Consider the following 21823-nt stretch of genomic DNA (forward strand, 5'->3'; position numbering starts at 1 on the left):
GTGTTGGCTGCTGCGTACATGGCCCATTGCCAAGATATCAAATCAGATGGAGGCGCTGGACGATCTGGCATGTCCACTCACCTCAGTCCTTGTACATCTGGCTGCACGGATATTAGTCACGGAAGGAGGTTGTTATGGCAAACGCCGATACACTGCTGCGTGCGACTCTGAGTAAGCCCCTGACCAGCGCACATTACACCAGAGAATTGTGGAATAACCAGGCTCCAGGCTCTAAAGGCCCCCATACACTAGGGCGACAAGTCGCCCCCGACTTCCCCCTGAGCTTCCCCGGCTGCTCCCCGGGGGAGCTTGATTAGATTGGCACTTGATGTGCCATTTTTTACATGTGATAAATCGTCTCGATTTATCACATGTAAAAAACCCGGGGAGCAGGGGGGGGCTACAGAGCAGGGCTGCTGGTGGGAGCAGGGGGGGCTGGGGACGCTGCAGGGGACACAGGCGGCATAGAGCCGGGCAGAGGGAGCCGGGAGCTGTCAGTGCTAGAAAAAAAAGCCTATACAATGAATGGGCAGCCTGTGATTGGCTGAGCGCTCTCTCAGCCAATTGCTGACTGGCTGAGAGAGCGCTCAGCCAATCACAGGCCGCCCATTCATTGTATGGGCTTTTTTTTTAATTCAGTACTGACGGCTCCCGGCTCCCCCTGCCCGGCTCTATGCCGCCTGTGTCCCCCACAGCATCCCCAGCCCCCCCTGCTCCCTCCACCGCCGCCCCACTAGGTCCCAAGTTGGGTGGTCGGACGTGCAGCAGGTCCGACCACCCAACGCAGATCCGATGCGCACGGGACCGCGCATCGGATCTGAGGGGACATCAAAACTAGCCGATTTTGGTCCGATTTCGGCCAGATCCGACTGATCTGGCCGAAATCTGACCAAAATCGGCTAGTGTATGGGGGCCTTAAGAGCCGGTCTTGGTTTACAAATTGAGGGGTTAAAAGCATTGGGGTTCTTCTTTATTTCTAAAACCAGCACCAGGCTCAAGGGCCAGTCCTGGTTCCCAAAATACGGGGGACAAAATTAGCAGGTGTCCCCTGTATTTTGAGAACCAGCACCGGGGCCAAACAGCCAACATGGTAATGCCACAGCTGGGGGAAACTATTTATATTTGTTCCCCCGGCCAAAGCATTATCCCCCTGACTGTTCAGCCCAGGCAGGGACCCCCTAATAAAGGGTCACCCCCTCTCTAGAATATCCCCTGCCTGGGCTGAAGCCCGGGGCTGTCCCCAGTGCCCCAGTGTGATGGGCTCCGGGCTGATTGTATTGTTTAAAAAATAGATCTAAAACTATTGTGTTTTGCTGTCGAACTACAAGTTCCAGCAAGCCTGCCCAAATGCAGGGACTTGGAGAACCACAAGTTAAAGCATGCAGGGCATTAAAGGGCCCGCTGTTAATTGTAGTTCAACATCAAAACACACACATAGAGAAATAAAACTTTCATCCATACTACAGTCATTCATACTCACCAGTGTATTCCATTGTTCATCAGTTCTCTTCTCCAGTACAAACCCAATCGGTACCTGTGGAAGGAAATAATACTTCCCTCGGCCTCCGGCGAAGATCACGTCCTCTACCATCCGTAGCAGCAGCCATGTGGTATAAAAAGAAAAAAACAAACACTGTTCCCCTGGGTGATTGGCGCGGCCCTAGCCAATCAGGAGCAGCCTCTGGGGAAACTCCGCTCCTGATTGGCTGGGGGCGCACCAATGTGTACAAAGAAAGCACTAGCTAGGCAACTTACGTATCCAGCTGGTGTGAAACTATAAGTACCAGAATGGCCTTCCCCTGACTGTGTATTGGGGTATTAGTGAGCTGGGGATAGCAGGAGGAAGCCCCCACCCCAGGCTGTGTATTGGGGTAGCATGAGGAAGCCCCACACCAAAGGCTGTGTATTGGGGTAGCAGGAGGAAGCCCCCACCTCAGGCTGTGTGTATTGGGGTAGCAGGAGGAAGCCCCCACCTGAGGCTGTGTGTATTGGGTAGCAGGAGGAAGCCCCCCACCTCAGGCTGTGTATTGGGGTAGCAGGAGGAAGCCCCCCACCCCAGGCTGTGTATTGGGGTAGCAAGAGGAAGCCCCCCACCCCAGGCTGTGTATTGGGGTAGCAGGAGGAAGCCCCCCACCCCAGGCTGTGTATTGGGGTTGCAGGAGGAAGACCCCACCCCAGGCTGTGTATTGGGGTAGCAGGAGGAAGCCCCCCACCCCAGGCTGTGTATTGGGGTAGCAGGAGGAAGCCCCCCACCCCAGGCTGTGTATTGGGGTAGCAGGAGGAAGACCCCACCCCAGGCTGTGTATTGGGGTAGCAGGAGGAAGCCCCCCACCCCAGGCTGTGTATTGGGGTAGCAAGAGGAAGCCCCCCACCCCAGGCTGTGTATTGGGGTAGCAGGAGGAAGCCCCCCACCCCAGGCTGTGTATTGGGGTAGCAGGAGGAAGACCCCACCCCAGGCTTTGTATTGGGGTAGCAGGAGGAAGCCCCCCACCCCAGGCTGTGTATTGGGGTAGCAAGAGGAAGCCCCCTACCCCAGGCTGTGTATTGGGGTAGCAGGAGGAAGCCCCACACCCCAGGCTGTGTATTGGGGTAGCAGGAGGAAGACCCCACCCCAGGCTGTGTATTGGGGTATCAGTGAGCTGGGGGTAGCAGGAGGAAGCCCCCCACCCCAGGCTGTGTATTGGGGTAGCAGGAGGAAGACCCCACCCCAGGCTGTGTATTGGGGTAGCAGGAGGAAGCCCCCCACCCCAGGCTGTGTATTGGGGTATCAGTGAGCTGGGGTAGCAGGAGGAAGCCCCCCACCCCAGGCTGTGTATTGGGGTAGCAGGAGGAAGACCCCACCCCAGGCTGTGTATTGGGGTAGCAGGAGAAAGCCCCCACCTCAGGCTGTGTATTGGGGTAGCAGGAGAAAGCCCCCACCCCAGGCTGTGTATTGGGGTGGAAGGAGGAAGCCCCCACCTCAGGCTGTGTATTGGGGTATCAGTGAGCTGGGGGTAGCAGGAGGATGGCCCCACCCCAGGTTGTGTATTGGGTAGCAGGAGGAAGCCCCCCACCCCAGGCTATGTATTTGGGTATCAGTGGGGTGTGGGTAGCAGGAGGAAGCCCCCCACCTAAGGCTGTGTGTATTGGGGTAGCAGGAGGAAGCCCCCACCCCAGGCTGTGTATTGGGGTATCAGTGGGGTGTGGGTAGCAGGAGAAAGCCCCCCACCTCAGGCTGTGTGTATTGGGTAGCAGGAGGAAGCCCCCACCTCAGGCTGTGTGTATTGGGGTAGCAGGAGGAAGCCCCCACCTGAGGCTGTGTGTATTGGGGTAGCAGGAGGAAGACCCCACCCCAGGCTGTGTATTGGGGTAGCAAGAGGAAGCCCCCCACCCCAGGTTGTGTATTGGGGTAGCAGGAGGAAGCCCCCCACCCCAGGCTGTGTATTGGGGTAGCAGGAGGAAGACCCCACCCCAGGCTGTGTATTGGGGTAGCAGGAGGAAGCCCCCCACCCCAGGCTGTGTATTGGGGTAGCAAGAGGAAGCCCCCCACCCCAGGCTGTGTATTGGGGTAGCAGGAGGAAGCCCCCCACCCCAGGCTGTGTATTGGGGTAGCAGGAGGAAGCCCCCCACCCCAGGCTGTGTATTGGGGTAGCAGGAGGAAGACCCCACCCCAGGCTGTGTATTGGGGTAGCAGGAGAAAGCCCCCATCTCAGGCTGTGTATTGGGGTAGCAGGAGAAAGCCCCCACCCCAGGCTGTGTATTGGGGTGGAAGGAGGAAGCCCCCACCTCAGGCTGTGTATTGGGGTATCAGTGAGCTGGGGGTAGCAGGAGGATGGCCCCACCCCAGGTTGTGTATTGGGTAGCAGGAGGAAGCCCCCCACCCCAGGCTATGTATTTGGGTATCAGTGGGGTGTGGGTAGCAGGAGGAAGCCCCCCACCTAAGGCTGTGTGTATTGGGGTAGCAGGAGGAAGCCCCCACCCCAGGCTGTGTATTGGGGTATCAGTGGGGTGTGGGTAGCAGGAGGAAGCCCCCCACCTCAGGCTGTGTGTATTGGGGTAGCAGGAGGAAGCCCCCACCTGAGGCTGTGTGTATTGGGTAGCAGGAGGAAGCCCCCACCTCAGGCTGTGTGTATTGGGGTAGCAGGAGGAAGCCCCCACCTGAGGCTGTGTGTATTGGGTAGCAGGAGGAAGCCCCCCACCTCAGGCTGTGTGTATTGGGGTAGCAGGAGGAAGCCCCCCACCTCAGGCTGTGTGTATTGGGTAGCAGGAGGAAGCTCCCCACCTCAGGCTGTGTGTATTGGGTAGCAGGAGGAAGCCCCCCCACCCCAGGCTGTGTGTATTGGGGTATCAGTGAGCTGGGGTAGCAGGAGGAAGCCCCCCCACCCCAGGCTGTGTGTATTGGGGTATCAGTGAGCTGGGGTAGCAGGAGGAAGCCCCCCACCCCAGGCCGCCGCTGCATAGTCAGCCAGTCAGTCACGGGGGAAGTGGTGCTGCTGGATACAATGTATCAGGGGGCCCGGGCGCCGCTGATTGGCTGGAAGTTGCAGGACCGGGAGGAGGAGAGGGAGGACCCGGGAGTGGGGGCCCCGGAGCACACACCAGCACAACACGGCCGGGGCACCATGAGGAAGCATCGGTGCAGGGGCAGAGCGGACCAGGTGCAGTATCCCGGACCCCAGCCATCATGTCACCTGGGCAGGGTGGGGCTACATGTGGGGGCGGCCACCTGGGGCAACTGTCTATGGACACTCAGGGGCCCTGGCTGTATCCTGGGGCCCGTTCTGCCCCTGAGAGCGGGAGACTCGTGTCGTGTGTGTCCTGCACTGACACTTCCATCCTGCAGCCACCAGGGGGCGCCCACCGGGGTCTGACCGCTGCTTGTTCTCTATTCCCGGCTGGTGGCAGCCTGGAGACCCGGCAGCCCCCCACCCAGTGTATACGGGACTAATGCAGGGACACAGGACTGTATATAGGACTAATGCAGGGACACAGGACTGTATACGGGACTAATGCAGGGACACAGGACTGTATATAGGACTAATACAGGGGCACAGGACTGTATATAGGACTAATACAGGGGCACAGGACTAATGTAGGGACACGGGACTAATGCAGGGACACAGGACTAATGTAGGGACACGGGACTAATGCAGGGACACCGGACTGTATATAGGACTAATACAGGGGCACAGGACTGTATATAGGACTAATGCAGGGACACAGGACTGTATATAGGACTAATACAGGGGCACAGGACTGTATATAGGACTAATGCAGGGACACAGGACTGTATATAGGACTAATACAGGGGCACAGGACTGTATATAGGACTAATGCAGGGACACAGGACTGTATATAGGGCTAATGCAGGGACACATGGGCTGTATATAGGACTAATGCCGGGACACATGGGCTGTATATAGGACTAATGCAGGGACACAGGACTGTATATAGGACTAATGTAGGGACACAGGACTAATGCAGGGACACCGGACTATATATAGGACTAATACAGGGGCACAGGACTGTATATAGGACTAATGCAGGGACACAGGACTGTATATAGGGCTAATGCAGGGACACATGGGCTGTATATAGGACTAATGCAGGGACACATGGGCTGTATATAGGACTAATGCAGGGACACATGGGCTGTATATAGGACTAATGCCGGGACACCAGTGCTTTATAAATAGCACTGCTACAGGGACACCAGGACTTTATATTGGTCTGGTGGGAGGCACTCACAGTGCACTATTAGGACTGGATGAGAGGTGCACAATTAGGACTGGATGAGAGGTGCACAGTGCACAATTAGGACTGGATGAGAGGTGCACAGTGCACTATTAGGACTGGATGAGAGGTGCACAGTGCACAATTAGGACTGGATGAGAGGTGCACAATTAGGACTGGATGAGAGGTGCACAGTGCACTATTAGGACTGGATGAGATGTGCACAGTGCACTATTAGGACTGGATGAGAGGTGCACAGTGCACTATTAGGACTGGATGAGAGGTGCACAGTGCACTATTAGGACTGGATGAGATGTGCACAGTCACTATTAGGACTGGATGAGAGGTGCACAGTCACTATTAGGACTGGATGAGATGTGCACAGTGCACTATTAGGACTGGATGAGATGTGCACAGTGCACTATTAGGACTGGATGAGAGGTGCACAGTGCACTATTAGGACTGGATGAGATGTGCACAGTGCACTATTAGGACTGGATGAGATGTGCACTATTAGGACTGGATGAGATGTGCACAGTGCACTATTAGGACTGGATGAGAGGTGCACAGTCACTATTAGGACTGGATGAGAGGTGCACAGTCACTATTAGGACTGGATGAGATGTGCACAGTCACTATTAGGACTGGATGAGAGGTGCACAGTGCACTATTAGGACTGGATGAGAGGTGCACTATTAGGACTGGATGAGACGTGTGCACAGTGCACTGTTAGGATTGGATGAGAGGTGCACAGTGCGCAATTAGGACTGGATGAGATGTGCACAGTGCACTATTAGGACTGTATGAGAGGTGCACAGTACACTATTAGGACTGGATGAGAGGTGCACAGTGCACTATTAGGACTGGATGAGAGGTGCACAGTGCACTATTAGGACTGGATGAGAGATGCACAGTGCACTATTAGGACTGGATGAGATGTGCACAGTGCACTATTAGGACTGGATGAGATGTGCACAGTGCACTATTAGGACTGTATGAGAGGTGCACTATTAGGACTGGATGAGAGGTGCACAGTGCACTATTAGGACTGGATGAGAGGTGCACAGTCACTATTAGGACTGGATGAGATGTGCACAGTGCACTATTAGGACTGGATGAGATGTGCACAGTCACTATTAGGACTGGATGAGAGGTGCACAGTCACTATTAGGACTGGATGAGATGTGCACAGTGCACTATTAGGACTGGATGAGATGTGCACAGTGCACTATTAGGACTGGATGAGAGGTGCACAGTGCACTATTAGGACTGGATGAGATGTGCACAGTGCACTATTAGGACTGGATGAGATGTGCACAGTGCACTATTAGGACTGGATGAGATGTGCACAGTGCACTATTAGGACTGTATGAGAGGTGCACTATTAGGACTGGATGAGAGGTGCACAGTCACTATTAGGACTGGATGAGATGTGCACAGTGCACTATTAGGACTGGATGAGATGTGCACAGTCACTATTAGGACTGGATGAGAGGTGCACAGTCACTATTAGGACTGGATGAGATGTGCACAGTGCACTATTAGGACTGGATGAGATGTGCACAGTGCACTATTAGGACTGGATGAGAGGTGCACAGTGCACTATTAGGACTGGATGAGATGTGCACAGTGCACTATTAGGACTGGATGAGATGTGCACAGTGCACTATTAGGACTGGATGAGAGGTGCACAGTCACTATTAGGACTGGATGAGAGGTGCACAGTCACTATTAGGACTGGATGAGAGGTGCACAGTCACTATTAGGACTGGATGAGATGTGCACAGTCACTATTAGGACTGGATGAGAGGTGCACAGTGCACTATTAGGACTGGATGAGAGGTGCACTATTAGGACTGGATGAGACGTGTGCACAGTGCACTGTTAGGATTGGATGAGAGGTGCACAGTGCGCAATTAGGACTGGATGAGAGATGCACAGTACACTATTAGGACTGGATGAGAGGTGCACAGTGCACTATTAGGACTGGATGAGAGGTGCACAGTGCACTATTAGGACTGGATGAGAGATGCACAGTGCACTATTAGGACTGGATGAGATGTGCACAGTGCACTATTAGGACTGGATGAGATGTGCACAGTGCACTATTAGGACTGTATGAGAGGTGCACTATTAGGACTGGATGAGAGGTGCACAGTGCACTATTAGGACTGGATGAGAGGTGCACAGTCACTATTAGGACTGGATGAGAGGTGCACAGTCACTATTAGGACTGGATGAGATGTGCACAGTGCACTATTAGGACTGGATGAGATGTGCACAGTGCACTATTAGGACTGGATGAGAGGTGCACAGTGCACTATTAGGACTGGATGAGATGTGCACAGTGCACTATTAGGACTGGATGAGATGTGCACAGTGCACTATTAGGACTGGATGAGATGTGCACAGTGCACTATTAGGACTGGATGAGAGGTGCACAGTGCACTATTAGGACTGGATGAGAGGTGCACAGTCACTATTAGGACTGGATGAGAGGTGCACAGTCACTATTAGGACTGGATGAGATGTGCACAGTGCACTATTAGGACTGGATGAGAGGTGCACTATTAGGACTGGATGAGACGTGTGCACAGTGCACTGTTAGGATTGGATGAGAGGTGCACAGTGCGCAATTAGGACTGGATGAGAGATGCACAGTACACTATTAGGACTGGATGAGAGGTGCACAGTGCACTATTAGGACTGGATGAGAGGTGCACAGTGCACTATTAGGACTGGATGAGAGATGCACAGTGCACTATTAGGACTGGATGAGATGTGCACAGTGCACTATTAGGACTGGATGAGATGTGCACAGTGCACTATTAGGACTGTATGAGAGGTGCACTATTAGGACTGGATGAGAGGTGCACAGTCACTATTAGGAGTGGATGAAAGGAGCACATTCACTATTAGGAGTGGATGAGACGTGTGCACAGTGCACTGTTAGGATTGGATGAGATGTGCACAGTGCACTATTAGGACTGGATGAGATGTGCACAGTCACTATTAGGACTGGATGAGAGGTGCACAGTCACTATTAGGACTGGATGAGATGTGCACAGTGCACTATTAGGACTGGATGAGATGTGCACAGTGCACTATTAGGACTGGATGAGAGGTGCACAGTGCACTATTAGGACTGGATGAGATGTGCACAGTGCACTATTAGGACTGGATGAGATGTGCACAGTGCACTATTAGGACTGGATGAGATGTGCACAGTGCACTATTAGGACTGTATGAGAGGTGCACTATTAGGACTGGATGAGAGGTGCACAGTCACTATTAGGACTGGATGAGATGTGCACAGTGCACTATTAGGACTGGATGAGATGTGCACAGTCACTATTAGGACTGGATGAGAGGTGCACAGTCACTATTAGGACTGGATGAGATGTGCACAGTGCACTATTAGGACTGGATGAGATGTGCACAGTGCACTATTAGGACTGGATGAGAGGTGCACAGTGCACTATTAGGACTGGATGAGATGTGCACAGTGCACTATTAGGACTGGATGAGATGTGCACAGTGCACTATTAGGACTGGATGAGAGGTGCACAGTCACTATTAGGACTGGATGAGAGGTGCACAGTCACTATTAGGACTGGATGAGAGGTGCACAGTCACTATTAGGACTGGATGAGATGTGCACAGTCACTATTAGGACTGGATGAGAGGTGCACAGTGCACTATTAGGACTGGATGAGAGGTGCACTATTAGGACTGGATGAGACGTGTGCACAGTGCACTGTTAGGATTGGATGAGAGGTGCACAGTGCGCAATTAGGACTGGATGAGAGATGCACAGTACACTATTAGGACTGGATGAGAGGTGCACAGTGCACTATTAGGACTGGATGAGAGGTGCACAGTGCACTATTAGGACTGGATGAGAGATGCACAGTGCACTATTAGGACTGGATGAGATGTGCACAGTGCACTATTAGGACTGGATGAGATGTGCACAGTGCACTATTAGGACTGTATGAGAGGTGCACTATTAGGACTGGATGAGAGGTGCACAGTGCACTATTAGGACTGGATGAGAGGTGCACAGTCACTATTAGGACTGGATGAGAGGTGCACAGTCACTATTAGGACTGGATGAGATGTGCACAGTGCACTATTAGGACTGGATGAGATGTGCACAGTGCACTATTAGGACTGGATGAGAGGTGCACAGTGCACTATTAGGACTGGATGAGATGTGCACAGTGCACTATTAGGACTGGATGAGATGTGCACAGTGCACTATTAGGACTGGATGAGATGTGCACAGTGCACTATTAGGACTGGATGAGAGGTGCACAGTGCACTATTAGGACTGGATGAGAGGTGCACAGTCACTATTAGGACTGGATGAGAGGTGCACAGTCACTATTAGGACTGGATGAGATGTGCACAGTGCACTATTAGGACTGGATGAGAGGTGCACTATTAGGACTGGATGAGACGTGTGCACAGTGCACTGTTAGGATTGGATGAGAGGTGCACAGTGCGCAATTAGGACTGGATGAGAGATGCACAGTACACTATTAGGACTGGATGAGAGGTGCACAGTGCACTATTAGGACTGGATGAGAGGTGCACAGTGCACTATTAGGACTGGATGAGAGATGCACAGTGCACTATTAGGACTGGATGAGATGTGCACAGTGCACTATTAGGACTGGATGAGATGTGCACAGTGCACTATTAGGACTGTATGAGAGGTGCACTATTAGGACTGGATGAGAGGTGCACAGTCACTATTAGGAGTGGATGAAAGGAGCACATTCACTATTAGGAGTGGATGAGACGTGTGCACAGTGCACTGTTAGGATTGGATGAGAGGTGCACAGTGCGCAATTAGGACTGGATGAGAGATGCACAGTACACTATTAGGACTGGATGAGAGGTGCACAGTGCACTATTAGGACTGGATGAGAGGTGCACAGTGCACTATTAGGACTGGATGAGAGGTGCACAGTGCACTATTAGGACTGGATGAGAGGTGCACAGTGCACTGTTAGGACTGTATGAGAGGTGCACAGTGCACTATTAGGACTGTATGAGAGGTGCACAGTGCACTGTTAGGACTGGATGAGAGGTGCACAGTGCACTATTAGGACTGGATGAGAGGTGCACAGTGCACTATTAGGACTGGATTAGAGGTGCACAGTGCACTATTAGGACTAGATCAGAGGTGTGCACTGTTAGGACTGGGTCAACACTGCCAAATGGTTGACACAAGTTTATGGTTGCCATAGGCAATGTCAACATGAGTTTTTGATGATATTTGGTGTCCATTTAATCGTAAGTCAACATGGACAATGTATAAGTGTATCTAGAGGTGTTATACACAGGCACTGGTGATGTCACTGTGTACTGGTACCAGTGATGTCACTGAGGTGTTATACACAGGCACTGGTGATGTCACTGTATACTGGCTCCGGTGCTGTTACTAGCGGTGTTATACACAGGCACTGTTGATGTCACTGTATACTGGCTCCGGTGATGTCACTAGCGGTGTTGTACATAGGCACTGGTGATGTCACTGTGTACTGGCTCCGGTGATGTCACTAGCGGGGTTGTACATAGGCACTGAGGATGTCATTGTGTACTGGCTCTGGTGCTGTTACTAGAGGTGTTATACACAGGCACTGGTGATGTCACTGTGTACTGGTACCAGTGATGTCACTGAGGTGTTATACACAGGCACTGGTGATGTCACTGTACTGGTGATTTCACTGAGGTGTTATACACAGGCACTGGTGATGTCACTGTGTACTGGCTCCGGTGATGTCACTAGCGGGGTTGTACATAGGCACTGAGGATGTCATTGTGTACTGGCTCCGGTGCTGTTACTAGAGGTGTTATACACAGGCACTGGTGATGTCACTGTATACTGGCTCCGGTGCTGTTACTAGCGGTGTTATACACAGGCACTTTGTACTGTTACTGGCAATGTTGTGACCACACTCCCCTCCTGATTTGACATAAATGTTCTGACGTAAATGTTTTGTCTCCTGATAGGCTGAAAAAAAGCAGCAGCTGGTTGCGGTGATAAACGCCATGGAAGAGACGGTGTCACAGGAACCCCAGAAAGAAGAGGAGACCACTCCGCCTGCATCTCAGCAACCCACTGACCCTGCCTCACCTACTGTGGCCACCACTCCTGAGCCTGTGGTGGCAGATACCGTGGACAAGAGCGCCTCAAAGCCAGCGGAGGATGAAGCAGAGTATGAGGTGCGGAGAGCCGGGGCACAGTAATTGCTTTCGCTCTCTCACCCTGTGACACAAGTGTCTGACCCTTCTGTATTACACCTAGGACGGCCGTGGCTTTGGCATTGGGGAGCTGGTTTGGGGCAAGCTACGTGGGTTCTCCTGGTGGCCTGGTCGCATCGTCTCATGGTGGATGACCGGAAGGAGCCGGGCAGCAGAAGGGACGCGATGGGTGATGTGGTTTGGAGACGGCAAGTTTTCTGTGGTAAGTTGACACTAGAGTGTTGAAGGCCATGTCTGGAGCGGTTTCTGGTCATGTTACTCTATAATACCGTACGTGGTCTCTCTTCCTTGTCAGGTCTGCGTGGAGAAGCTGATGTCACTGAGTTCCTTTTCCAACACTTTCCACCAGGCAACGTACAGTAAACAGCCCATGTACAGGAAAGCCATCTACGAGGTCCTACAGGTGAGAAGACGCCTCCCACCGTGGTATGGCCGGAGCCACAAGCTTGGGTCTCCTGAGATGCCCCTTAGAACCTAGTAGATGATTTCTCAGGCTTATGCCTAGGTCTTTAATGACCATAATGGGAGCCAAGCCTTCGAAGATGATAGAGAAGGTGCATGCCACGCGGGATTACAGGCGGACCTGGTCCTCTACCATCCGTGTCTTGTGTTTTCTATAGGTGGCCAGCACCCGAGCCAGAAAAGTTTTCCCATCATGCCCTGAGAACGATGAGACGGATACTTCCAAATCTATAGACCTCCAGAACAAGCAGATGATAGAGTGGGCCTTGGGCGGATTCCAGCCATCGGGTCCCAAGGCCCTGGACCCCCCTGAAGGTGAGAGAAAGTTCCAAGTGGTGAGGGTGGGTGGGCAGGTGACACACGGTAACCATTGTGTCTTGGGAACCTTGGAACTTCATTTTGTTAGAGGAGATTGCTGTTTTTGCAGCCTTGTTGGTGGAGACCGGCCACTTCAGTAGACCCATCTTCTTATGGCGGTTCTAGAGGTACATGCACCCCCATTTGGCCTCTGCATGATCTGAGGTACTTTGGGAATTTTTTTTTAAATTAACATGGAGCTCCCCAGAACGCACCCGGTTGTAGAGGCCGCACCGTGCCACTGCTTCACCCAATTGCCAGCAGTACTCACTTAGTAAATAATAAAATCCACAGTGCACTATCATTTATAAATCTGTGGTTACCGGCGGTGTCACATCAACTCCAGAGTTCAGACCAGACCACACTATGGGAACGTGCAGCTGCAGAGCCCCCTAGTGTTTGATGTTCAGTGCTGCAGGACTCTCAGACGTGAATTATTCTATTACCTTCCATGACAGTCCCGGTGTATTGTGAGAGCTCTAATCCACACGGCCTAGTTGCAGTAAAATGCTGGGCCCTGTGCTTGCGTAATGATGAACGTGTTGCTCTCTTGCAGATATTCACAAGGTTGTGTCTTTGCTTATGTATCTCTATAGAGGAACGCAACCCGTACAAAGAGGTTTACACAGAAATTTGGGTAGAACCGGAAGCTGCTGCTTACGCCCCGCCCCCTCCTGCCAAGAAACCCAGAAAAAGCACAGAGAAGCCCAAGGTGAAGGAGATCATTGACGAGCGCACGCGAGGTAGGTCCCACTGGCACTCACTACGGAGACCCTCGTATTGCATGCATTCAAGAGAAACCCGGCAAACCTTGCTGTTACAGGCAGGATCGGCCCACGGGGCCACCCAACACCACCGCCAAGGGCCACATCGTTGTGGACATAACTGTGTATAGTGTTACTGAGCTAAGTATAGTGGAAGAGGGAGTCACAAGAGTGAGATCCACGTTTGTGGGCTGTGCGGGCAAATGAGATTCTTTGATGGCACTTTTTGTGTCTGTATTTTAACCTTGGTGTTTGGGGCTTCTCCCTCTTCTATCACTCCGGACCGGTGGAGACTAGGACTTCTTCGATTGGTTTGGCCATCTGCCTAATTGTAGATGTGCTCAGTGCCATTGGTGGATTCATTCTGGTGGGTGGTACATCTGTGATAAAGTGGGTTATCCCACCCTTGTCTGTTGCGTTAATTAATAGCTTGGGTTGAACGCACCCACCTGAGATGACCGCGTGCCCGTCCAGCAAGTCCTATTTACTAAGGTCACGCAATGCATTCTAGATGCAGCAGGTGCAGAAAAGGGCAGATGTGCAATCTCACGGCAACTTGTTGGTAAGAAGATCCATCAGCTGCTTCTCCTGTGTTTGAAGCGGACGTCCTTGAGATGCCGCTGAGCATCCCCCACCTTGCTCCCTCGCTGTACTGTGATTGGCAGTCGGAGTGCTTGTGTTAAGACCACCAATACTGGTGTCCTCTGCGCAGCACTGTGAGCGAGGGATGGCTAGGCTGCAGAGCAGGTGCCGGCTGGTGTCCTCTGCGCAGCACTGTGAGCGGGGGATGGCTAGGCTGCAGAGCAGGTGCCGGCTGGTGTCCTCTGCGCAGCACTGTGAGCGAGGGATGGCTAGGCTGCAGAGCAGGTGCCGGCTGGTATCCTCTGCGCAGCACTGTGAGCGAGGGATGGCTAGGCTGCAGAGCAGGTGCCGGCTGGTGTCCTCTGCGCAGCACTGTGAGCGAGGGGTGGCTAGGCTGCAGAGCAGGTGCCGGCTGGTGTCCTCTGCGCAGCACTGTGAGCGGGGGTTGGCTAGGCTGCAGAGCAGGTGCCGGCTGGTGTCCTCTGCGCAGCACTGTGAGCGAGGGATGGCTAGGCTGCAGAGCAGGCACCGGCTGGTGTCCTCTGCGCAGCACTGTGAGCGAGGGATGGTTAGGCTGCAGAGCAGGTGCCGGCTGGTGTCCTCTGCGCAGCACTGTGAGCGAGGGATGGCTAGGCTGCAGAGCAGGCACCGGCTGGTGTCCTCTGCGCAGCACTGTGAGCGAGGGATGGTTAGGCTGCAGAGCAGGTGCCGGCTGGTGTCCTCTGCGCAGCACTGTGAGCGTGTGATGGTTAGGCTGCAGAGCAGGTGCCGGCTGGTGTCCTCTGCGCAGCACTGTGAGCGAGGGATGGCTAGGCTGCAGAGCAGGTGCCGGCTGGTGTCCTCTGCGCAGCACTGTGAGCGAGGGATGGTTAGGCTGCAGAGCAGGTGCCGGCTGGTGTCCTCTGCGCAGCACTGTGAGCGAGGGATGGTTAGGCTGCAGAGCAGGTGCCGGCTGGTGTCCTCTGCGCAGCACTGTTAGCGAGGGATGGCTAGGCTGCAGAGCAGGTGCCGGCTGGTGTCCTCTGCGCAGCACTGTGAGCGAGGGATGGCTAGGCTGCAGAGCAGGAGCCGGCTGGTGTCCTCTGCGCAGCACTGTGAGCGGGGGGTGGCTAGGCTGCAGAGCAGGCGCCGGCTGGTGTCCTCTGCGCAGCACTGTGAGCGGGGGATGGCTAGGCTGCAGAGTAGGCGCCGGCTGGTGTCCTCTGCGCAGCACTGTGAGCGGGGGGTGGCTAGGCTGCAGAGCAGGTGCCGGCTGGTGTCCTCTGCGCAGCACTGTGAGCGAGGGATGGTTAGGCTGCAGAGCAGGTGCCGGCTGGTGTCCTCTGCGCAGCACTGTGAGCGAGGGATGGCTAGGCTGCAGAGCAGGTGCCGGCTGGTGTCCTCTGCGCAGCACTGTGAGCAAGGGATGGCTAGGCTGCAGAGCAGGTGCCGGCTGGTGTCCTCTGCGCAGCACTGTGAGCGAGGGATGGCTAGGCTGCAGAGCAGGTGCCGGCTGGTGTCCTCTGCGCAGCACTGTGAGCGAGGGATGGCTAGGCTGCAGAGTAGGCGCCGGCTGGTGTCCTCTGCGCAGCACTGTGAGCGGGGGATGGCTAGGCTGCAGAGCAGGCACCGGCTGGTGTCCTCTGCGCAGCACTGTGAGCGAGGGATGGCTAGGCTGCAGAGCAGGTGCCGGCTGGTGTCCTCTGCGCAGCACTGTGAGCGAGGGATGGTTAGGCTGCAGAGCAGGTGCCGGCTGGTGTCCTCTGCGCAGCACTGTGAGCGAGGGATGGCTAGGCTGCAGAGCAGGTGCCGGCTGGTGTCCTCTGCGCAGCACTGTGAGCGAGGGATGGCTAGGCTGCAGAGCAGGCGCCGGCTGGTGTCCTCTGCGCAGCACTGTGAGCGAGGGATGGCTAGGCTGCAGAGCAGGTGCCGGCTGGTGTCCTCTGCGCAGCACTGTGAGCGGGGGTTGGTTAGGCTGCAGAGCAGGTGCCGGCTGGTGTCCTCTGCGCAGCACTGTGAGCGAGGGATGGCTAGGCTGCAGAGCAGGTGCCGGCTGGTGTCTTCTGCGCAGCACTGTGAGCGAGGGATGGCTAGGCTGCAGAGCAGGTGCCGGCTGGTGTCCTCTGCGCAGCACTGTGAGCGGGGGTTGGTTAGGCTGCAGAGCAGGCGCCGGCTGGTGTCCTCTGCGCAGCACTGTGAGCGAGGGATGGCTAGGCTGCAGAGCAGGTGCCGGCTGGTGTCCTCTGCGCAGCACTGTGAGCGGGGGTTGGTTAGGCTGCAGAGCAGGTGCCGGCTGGTGTCCTCTGCGCAGCACTGTGAGCGAGGGATGGCTAGGCTGCAGAGCAGGTGCCGGCTGGTGTCTTCTGCGCAGCACTGTGAGCGAGGGATGGCTAGGCTGCAGAGCAGGTGCCGGCTGGTGTCCTCTGCGCAGCACTGTGAGCGGGGGTTGGTTAGGCTGCAGAGCAGGCGCCGGCTGGTGTCCTCTGCGCAGCACTGTGAGCGAGGGATGGCTAGGCTGCAGAGCAGGTGCCAGCTGGTGTCCTCTGCGCAGCACTGTGAGCGGGGGATGGCTAGGCTGCAGAGCAGGTGCCGGCTGGTGTCCTCTGCGCAGCACTGTGAGCAAGGGATGGCTAGGCTGCAGAGCAGGTGCCGGCTGGTGTCCTCTGCGCAGCACTGTGAGCGAGGGATGGCTAGGCTGCAGAGCAGGTGCCGGCTGGTGTCCTCTGCGCAGCACTGTGAGCGGGGGATGGCTAGGCTGCAGAGCAGGCGCCGGCTGGTGTCCTCTGCGCAGCACTGTGAGCGAGGGATGGCTAGGCTGCAGAGCAGGGGCCGGCTGGTGTCCTCTGCGCAGCACTGTGAGGGGGGGATGGCTAGGCTGCAGAGCAGGCGCCGGCTGGTGGATCTAACAGAACGATTGCGGCACAGCAGGGTAAGTGTCTTATTCTCATTCCTTGTGTCTTGGCAGAGAGGCTGGTGTATGAAGTAAGACAGAAGTGTCGGAGCATTGAAGGTGAGTGTCCCCCATGACGTCGGATGACTGTGGTTTGCATGATATGCTGTCACAGGTTACACAATAGACAGTGACACAATTGTGCGGAGTGTGTCATGACGCCGTGCTCCGTGGGGAAATGTGATCACATCCCTGCACCCCGATAGTGAACCCCAATAGTATGAGACCTACCTGACAAGGATACTTTGATGTTTGGTGGGTAGGCCTATAATATTGGCCTTTAATCTGATGTATTATTATTGTAGTGGCTGTAGGCTGCCCCTGATCTCTCGGTTCCATGTCGTCTCACACCCCTACTTTGTATACTGCTGTGAAATATCATCAGTTATTGAATATGTTTCCCCATATTATTCAGTTTTATTATATGAAATAAGAGAAACCTTTCCAGCATCATCACCAAACATAGAATACGGTCGGGGAGCTGACTGTTATTAACCCCCTCTATACCCAGCGAAAACATGCAGTACATACAAACATCCCATTCTGGTAATAGTATGTGATTACGCACTTGCTGAATGCTGAGACCAGGGTTACATGTGTTTCTCTGCTCATTTCCAGATATTTGCATCTCATGCGGCAGTCTAAATGTTTCCCTGGAACACCCCCTGTTTAATGGGGGAATGTGCCAAAACTGCAAGGTAATTTCATGATAATTTCACTTAATGATAGAGCTTGTTATACAGGGGGAGGAGAAGCTGTGATGTGTGGTGGAAGATGTTAGTAAGGATAGAGCTTGTTATACAGGGGGAGGAGAAGTTTTGATGTGTGGTGGAAGATGTTAGTAAGGATAGAGCTTGTTATACAGGGGTAGGAGAGGCTCTGATGTGTGGTGGAAGATGTTAGTAAGGATAGAGCTTGTTATACAGGGGGAGGAGAAGCTCTGATGTGTGGTGGAAGATGTTAGTAAGGATAGATCTTGTTATACAGAGGGAGGAGAAGCTCTGATGTGTGGTGGAAGATGTTAGTAGGGAATAGAGCTTGTCATACAGGGGGAGGAGAAGCTCTGATGTGTGGTGAAAGATGTTAGTAAGGATAGAGCTTGTCATACAGGGGAAGGAGAAGCTCTGATGTGTGGTGGAAGATGTTAGTAAGGATAGAGCTTGTTATACAGGGGGAGGAGAAGCTCTGATGTGTGGTGGAAGATGTTAGTAAGGATAGAGCTTGTTATACAGGGGGAGGAGAAGTTTTGATGTGTGGTGGAAGATGTTAGTAAGGATAGAGCTTGTTATACAGGGGTAGGAGAGGCTCTGATGTGTGGTGGAAGATGTTAGTAAGGATAGAGCTTGTTATACAGGGGGAGGAGAAGCTCTGATGTGTGGTGGAAGATGTTAGTAAGGATAGATCTTGTTATACAGAGGGAGGAGAAGCTCTGATGTGTGGTGGAAGATGTTAGTAGGGAATAGAGCTTGTCATACAGGGGGAGGAGAAGCTCTGATGTGTGGTGAAAGATGTTAGTAAGGATAGAGCTTGTCATACAGGGGAAGGAGAAGCTCTGATGTGTGGTGGAAGATGTTAGTAAGGATAGAGCTTGTTATACAGGGGGAGGAGAAGCTGTGATGTGTGGTGGAAGATGTTAGTAAAGATAGAGCTTGTTATACAGGGGGAGGAGAAGCTCTGATGTGTTGTGGAAGATGTTAGTAAGGATAGAGCTTGTTATACAGGGGGAGGAGAATCTCTGATGTGTGGAGGAAGATGTTAGTAACGATAGAGCTTGTTATACAGGGGGAGGAGAAGCTGTGATGTGTGGTGGAAGATATTAGTAAGAAATAGAGCTTGTTATACAGGGGGAGGAGAATCTGATGTGTGGATGAAGTTATTAATATGGACGGAGCTTCTTATACAGGGGGAGGAGAAGCTCTGATGTGTGGTGGAAGATGTTAGTAAGGATAGAGCTTGTCATACAGGGGGAGGAGAATCTCTGATGTGTGGTGGAAGATGTTTGTAATGATAGAGCTTGTTATACAGGGGGAGGAGGCTCTGGTGTGTGTAGGAAGTTGTTAGTAACGATAGAGCTTGTTATACAGGGGGAGGAGAAGCTCTGATGTGTGGTGGAAGATGTTAGTAAGGATAGAGCTTGTTATACAGGGGGAGGAGAATCTCTGATGTGTGGTGGAAGATATTAGTAAGAAATAGAGCTTGTTATACAGGGGGAGGAGAATCTCTGATGTGTGGATGAAGTTGTTAATATGGACGGAGCTTCTTATACAGGGGGAGGAGAAGCTCTGATGTGTGGTGGAAGATGTTAGTAAAGATAAAGCTTGTTATACAGGGGGAGGAGAAGCTCTGATGTGTGGTGGAAGATGTTAGTAAGGATAGAGCTTGTTATACAGGGGGAGGAGAATCTCTGATGTGTGGTGGAAGATGTTAGTAAAGATAGAGCTTGTTATACAGGGGGAGGAGAAGCTCTGATGTGTGGTGGAAGATGTTAGTAAGGATAGAGCTTGTTATACAGGGGGAGGAGAAACTCTGATGTGTGGAGGAAGATGTTAGTAACGATAGAGCTTGTTATACAGGGGGAGGAGAAACTGTGATGTGTGGTGGAAGATATTAGTAAGAAATAGAGCTTGTTATACAGGGGGAGGAGAATCTGATGTGTGGATGAAGTTGTTAATATGGACGGAGCTTCTTATACAGGGGGAGGAGAAGCTCTGATGTGTGGTGGAAGATGTTAGTAAGGATAGAGCTTGTCATACAGGGGGAGGAGAATCTCTGATGTGTGGTGGAAGATGTTTGTAATGATAGAGCTTGTTATACAGGGGGAGGAGGCTCTGGTGTGTGTAGGAAGTTGTTAGTAACGATAGAGCTTGTTATACAGGGGGAGGAGAAGCTCTGATGTGTGGTGGAAGATGTTAGTAAGGATAGAGCTTGTTATACAGGGGGAGGAGAATCTCTGATGTGTGGTGGGAGATATTAGTAAGAAATAGAGCTTGTTATACAGGGGGAGGAGAATCTCTGATGTGTGGATGAAGTTGTTAATATGGACGGAGCTTCTTATACAGGGGGAGGAGAAGCTCTGATGTGTGGTGGAAGATGTTTGTAAGGATAGAGCTTGTTATACAGGGGGAGGAGAAGCTGTGATGTGTGGTGGAAGATGTTAGTAAGGATAGAGCTTGTTATACAGGGGGAGGAGAAGCTCTGATGTGTGGTGGAAGATGTTAGTAAGGATAAAGCTTGTTATACAGGGGTAGGAGAAGCTCTGATGTGTGGTGGAAGATGTTAGTAAGGATAGAGCTTGTTATACAGGGGTAGGAGATGCTCTGATGTGTGGTGGAAGATGTTTGTAAGGATAGAGCTTGTCATACAGGGGGAGGAGAAGCTCTGATGTGAGGTGGAAGTTGTTAATACGGACAGAGCTTCTTATACAGGGGGAGGAGAAGCTCTGATGTGTGGTGGAAGATGTTAGTAAGGATAGAGCTTGTTATACAGGGGTAGGAGAAGCTCTGATGTGTGGTGGAAGATGTTAGTAAGGATAGAGCTTGTTATACAGGGGGAGGAGAAGCTCTGATGTGTGTAGGAAGTTGTTAGTAAGGATAGTGCTTGTTATACAGGGGGAGGAAGCTCTGGTGTGTGTAGGAAGTTGTTAGTAAGGATAGTGCTTGTTATACATGGGGAGGAGAAGCTGTGATGTGAGGAGGGAGCTGTTAGTAAAGATAGAATTTTCCGTACATTGTAGACATATATAAATCAGTGTGCGGACTAATACTGATCTTTACACTGTCATCTCTTGGTTGGTGGGAAATAGTAATTTCTCTGGTGTGCAAATGTCCAGCATCTGGTGCTGTTATTGGGATTTCTGCTGACTCTTCTTCCACAGAACTGCTTCCTAGAGTGTGCATACCAGTACGATGATGACGGATACCAGTCCTACTGCACCATCTGCTGTGGAGGACGGGAGGTGCTAATGTGTGGCAACAATAACTGCTGCAGGTGAGGCTAGGGTTCTGTGTGCCTTCTTCAGCTCTGTTCTCTGTGCTGACCCTAGAGAGCAGGGACTGGTTCCGTCTGGCGATATAGAGCAGGGACTGGTTCCGTCTGACCCTAGAGAGCAGGGACTGGTTCCGTCTGACCCTAGAGAGCAGGGACTGGTTCCGTCTGACCCTAGAGAGCAGGGACTGGTTCCGTCTGACCATAGAGATCTGGGTCTGGTTTTGTCCAACCATAGAGAACAGGGACTGGTTCCGTCTGACCATAGAGAGCAGGGACTGGTTCCGTCTGACCATAGAGATCTGGGTGTGGTTCCGTTCGACCATAGAGAGGAGGGACTGGTTATTTCTGCCCCTAGAGAGCAGGGACCGGTTCCGACTGCCCTTAGAAAACAGGGACTGGTTCCGTCTGGCGATAAAGAGCAGGGGCTGGTTACATCTGGCCATAGAGTGCAGGGACTGGTTCCGTCTGGCGATAAAGAGCAGGGGCTGGTTACATCTGGCCATAGAGTGCAGGGACTGGTTCCGTCTAACCATAGAGAGCAGGGTTTGTTTTTTTCTGACTATAGAGAGCAGGGACTGGTTCCGTCTGACCCTAGAGAGCAGGGACTGGTTTTGTCTAACCCTAGAGAGCAGGCACTGGTTCCATCCGACCATAGAGAACAGGGACTGGTTCCGTCTAACCATAGAGAGCAGGGACTGGTTCCGTCTAAACATATAGATCAGGGACCGGTTCCGTTCGACCATAGAGAGCAGAG

The 21823-nt window shown here is 52.8% G+C and overlaps 1 protein-coding gene across 6 annotated transcripts in view; it reads left to right on the plus strand.

The window, feature by feature from the left end:
- Positions 1-21823, plus strand: part of LOC146064915 (DNA (cytosine-5)-methyltransferase 3A-like) — a 196320-nt gene that overhangs the window by 146459 nt on the left and 28038 nt on the right. For 5 of the 6 annotated variants that reach the window (XM_083178924.1, XM_083178926.1, XM_083178925.1 and 2 more), the window contains 8 exons: positions 11737-11949; positions 12032-12190; positions 12284-12391; positions 12609-12765; positions 13404-13550; positions 17098-17142; positions 17701-17780; positions 20957-21069. In XM_083178924.1, the coding sequence (XP_083035050.1) occupies positions 11737-11949; positions 12032-12190; positions 12284-12391; positions 12609-12765; positions 13404-13550; positions 17098-17142; positions 17701-17780; positions 20957-21069 (1022 nt within the window). Of the gene's footprint in view, positions 1-4239; positions 4638-11736; positions 11950-12031; positions 12191-12283; positions 12392-12608; positions 12766-13403; positions 13551-17097; positions 17143-17700; positions 17781-20956; positions 21070-21823 lie in introns of those variants that run through there. The other variant, XM_083178929.1, reaches the window with a different exon arrangement.

Source organism: Crinia signifera, chromosome 3, assembly GCF_055691185.1.
Source record: "Crinia signifera chromosome 3, ASM5569118v1, whole genome shotgun sequence".
NCBI classification, from domain to species: Eukaryota; Metazoa; Chordata; class Amphibia; order Anura; family Myobatrachidae; genus Crinia; species Crinia signifera.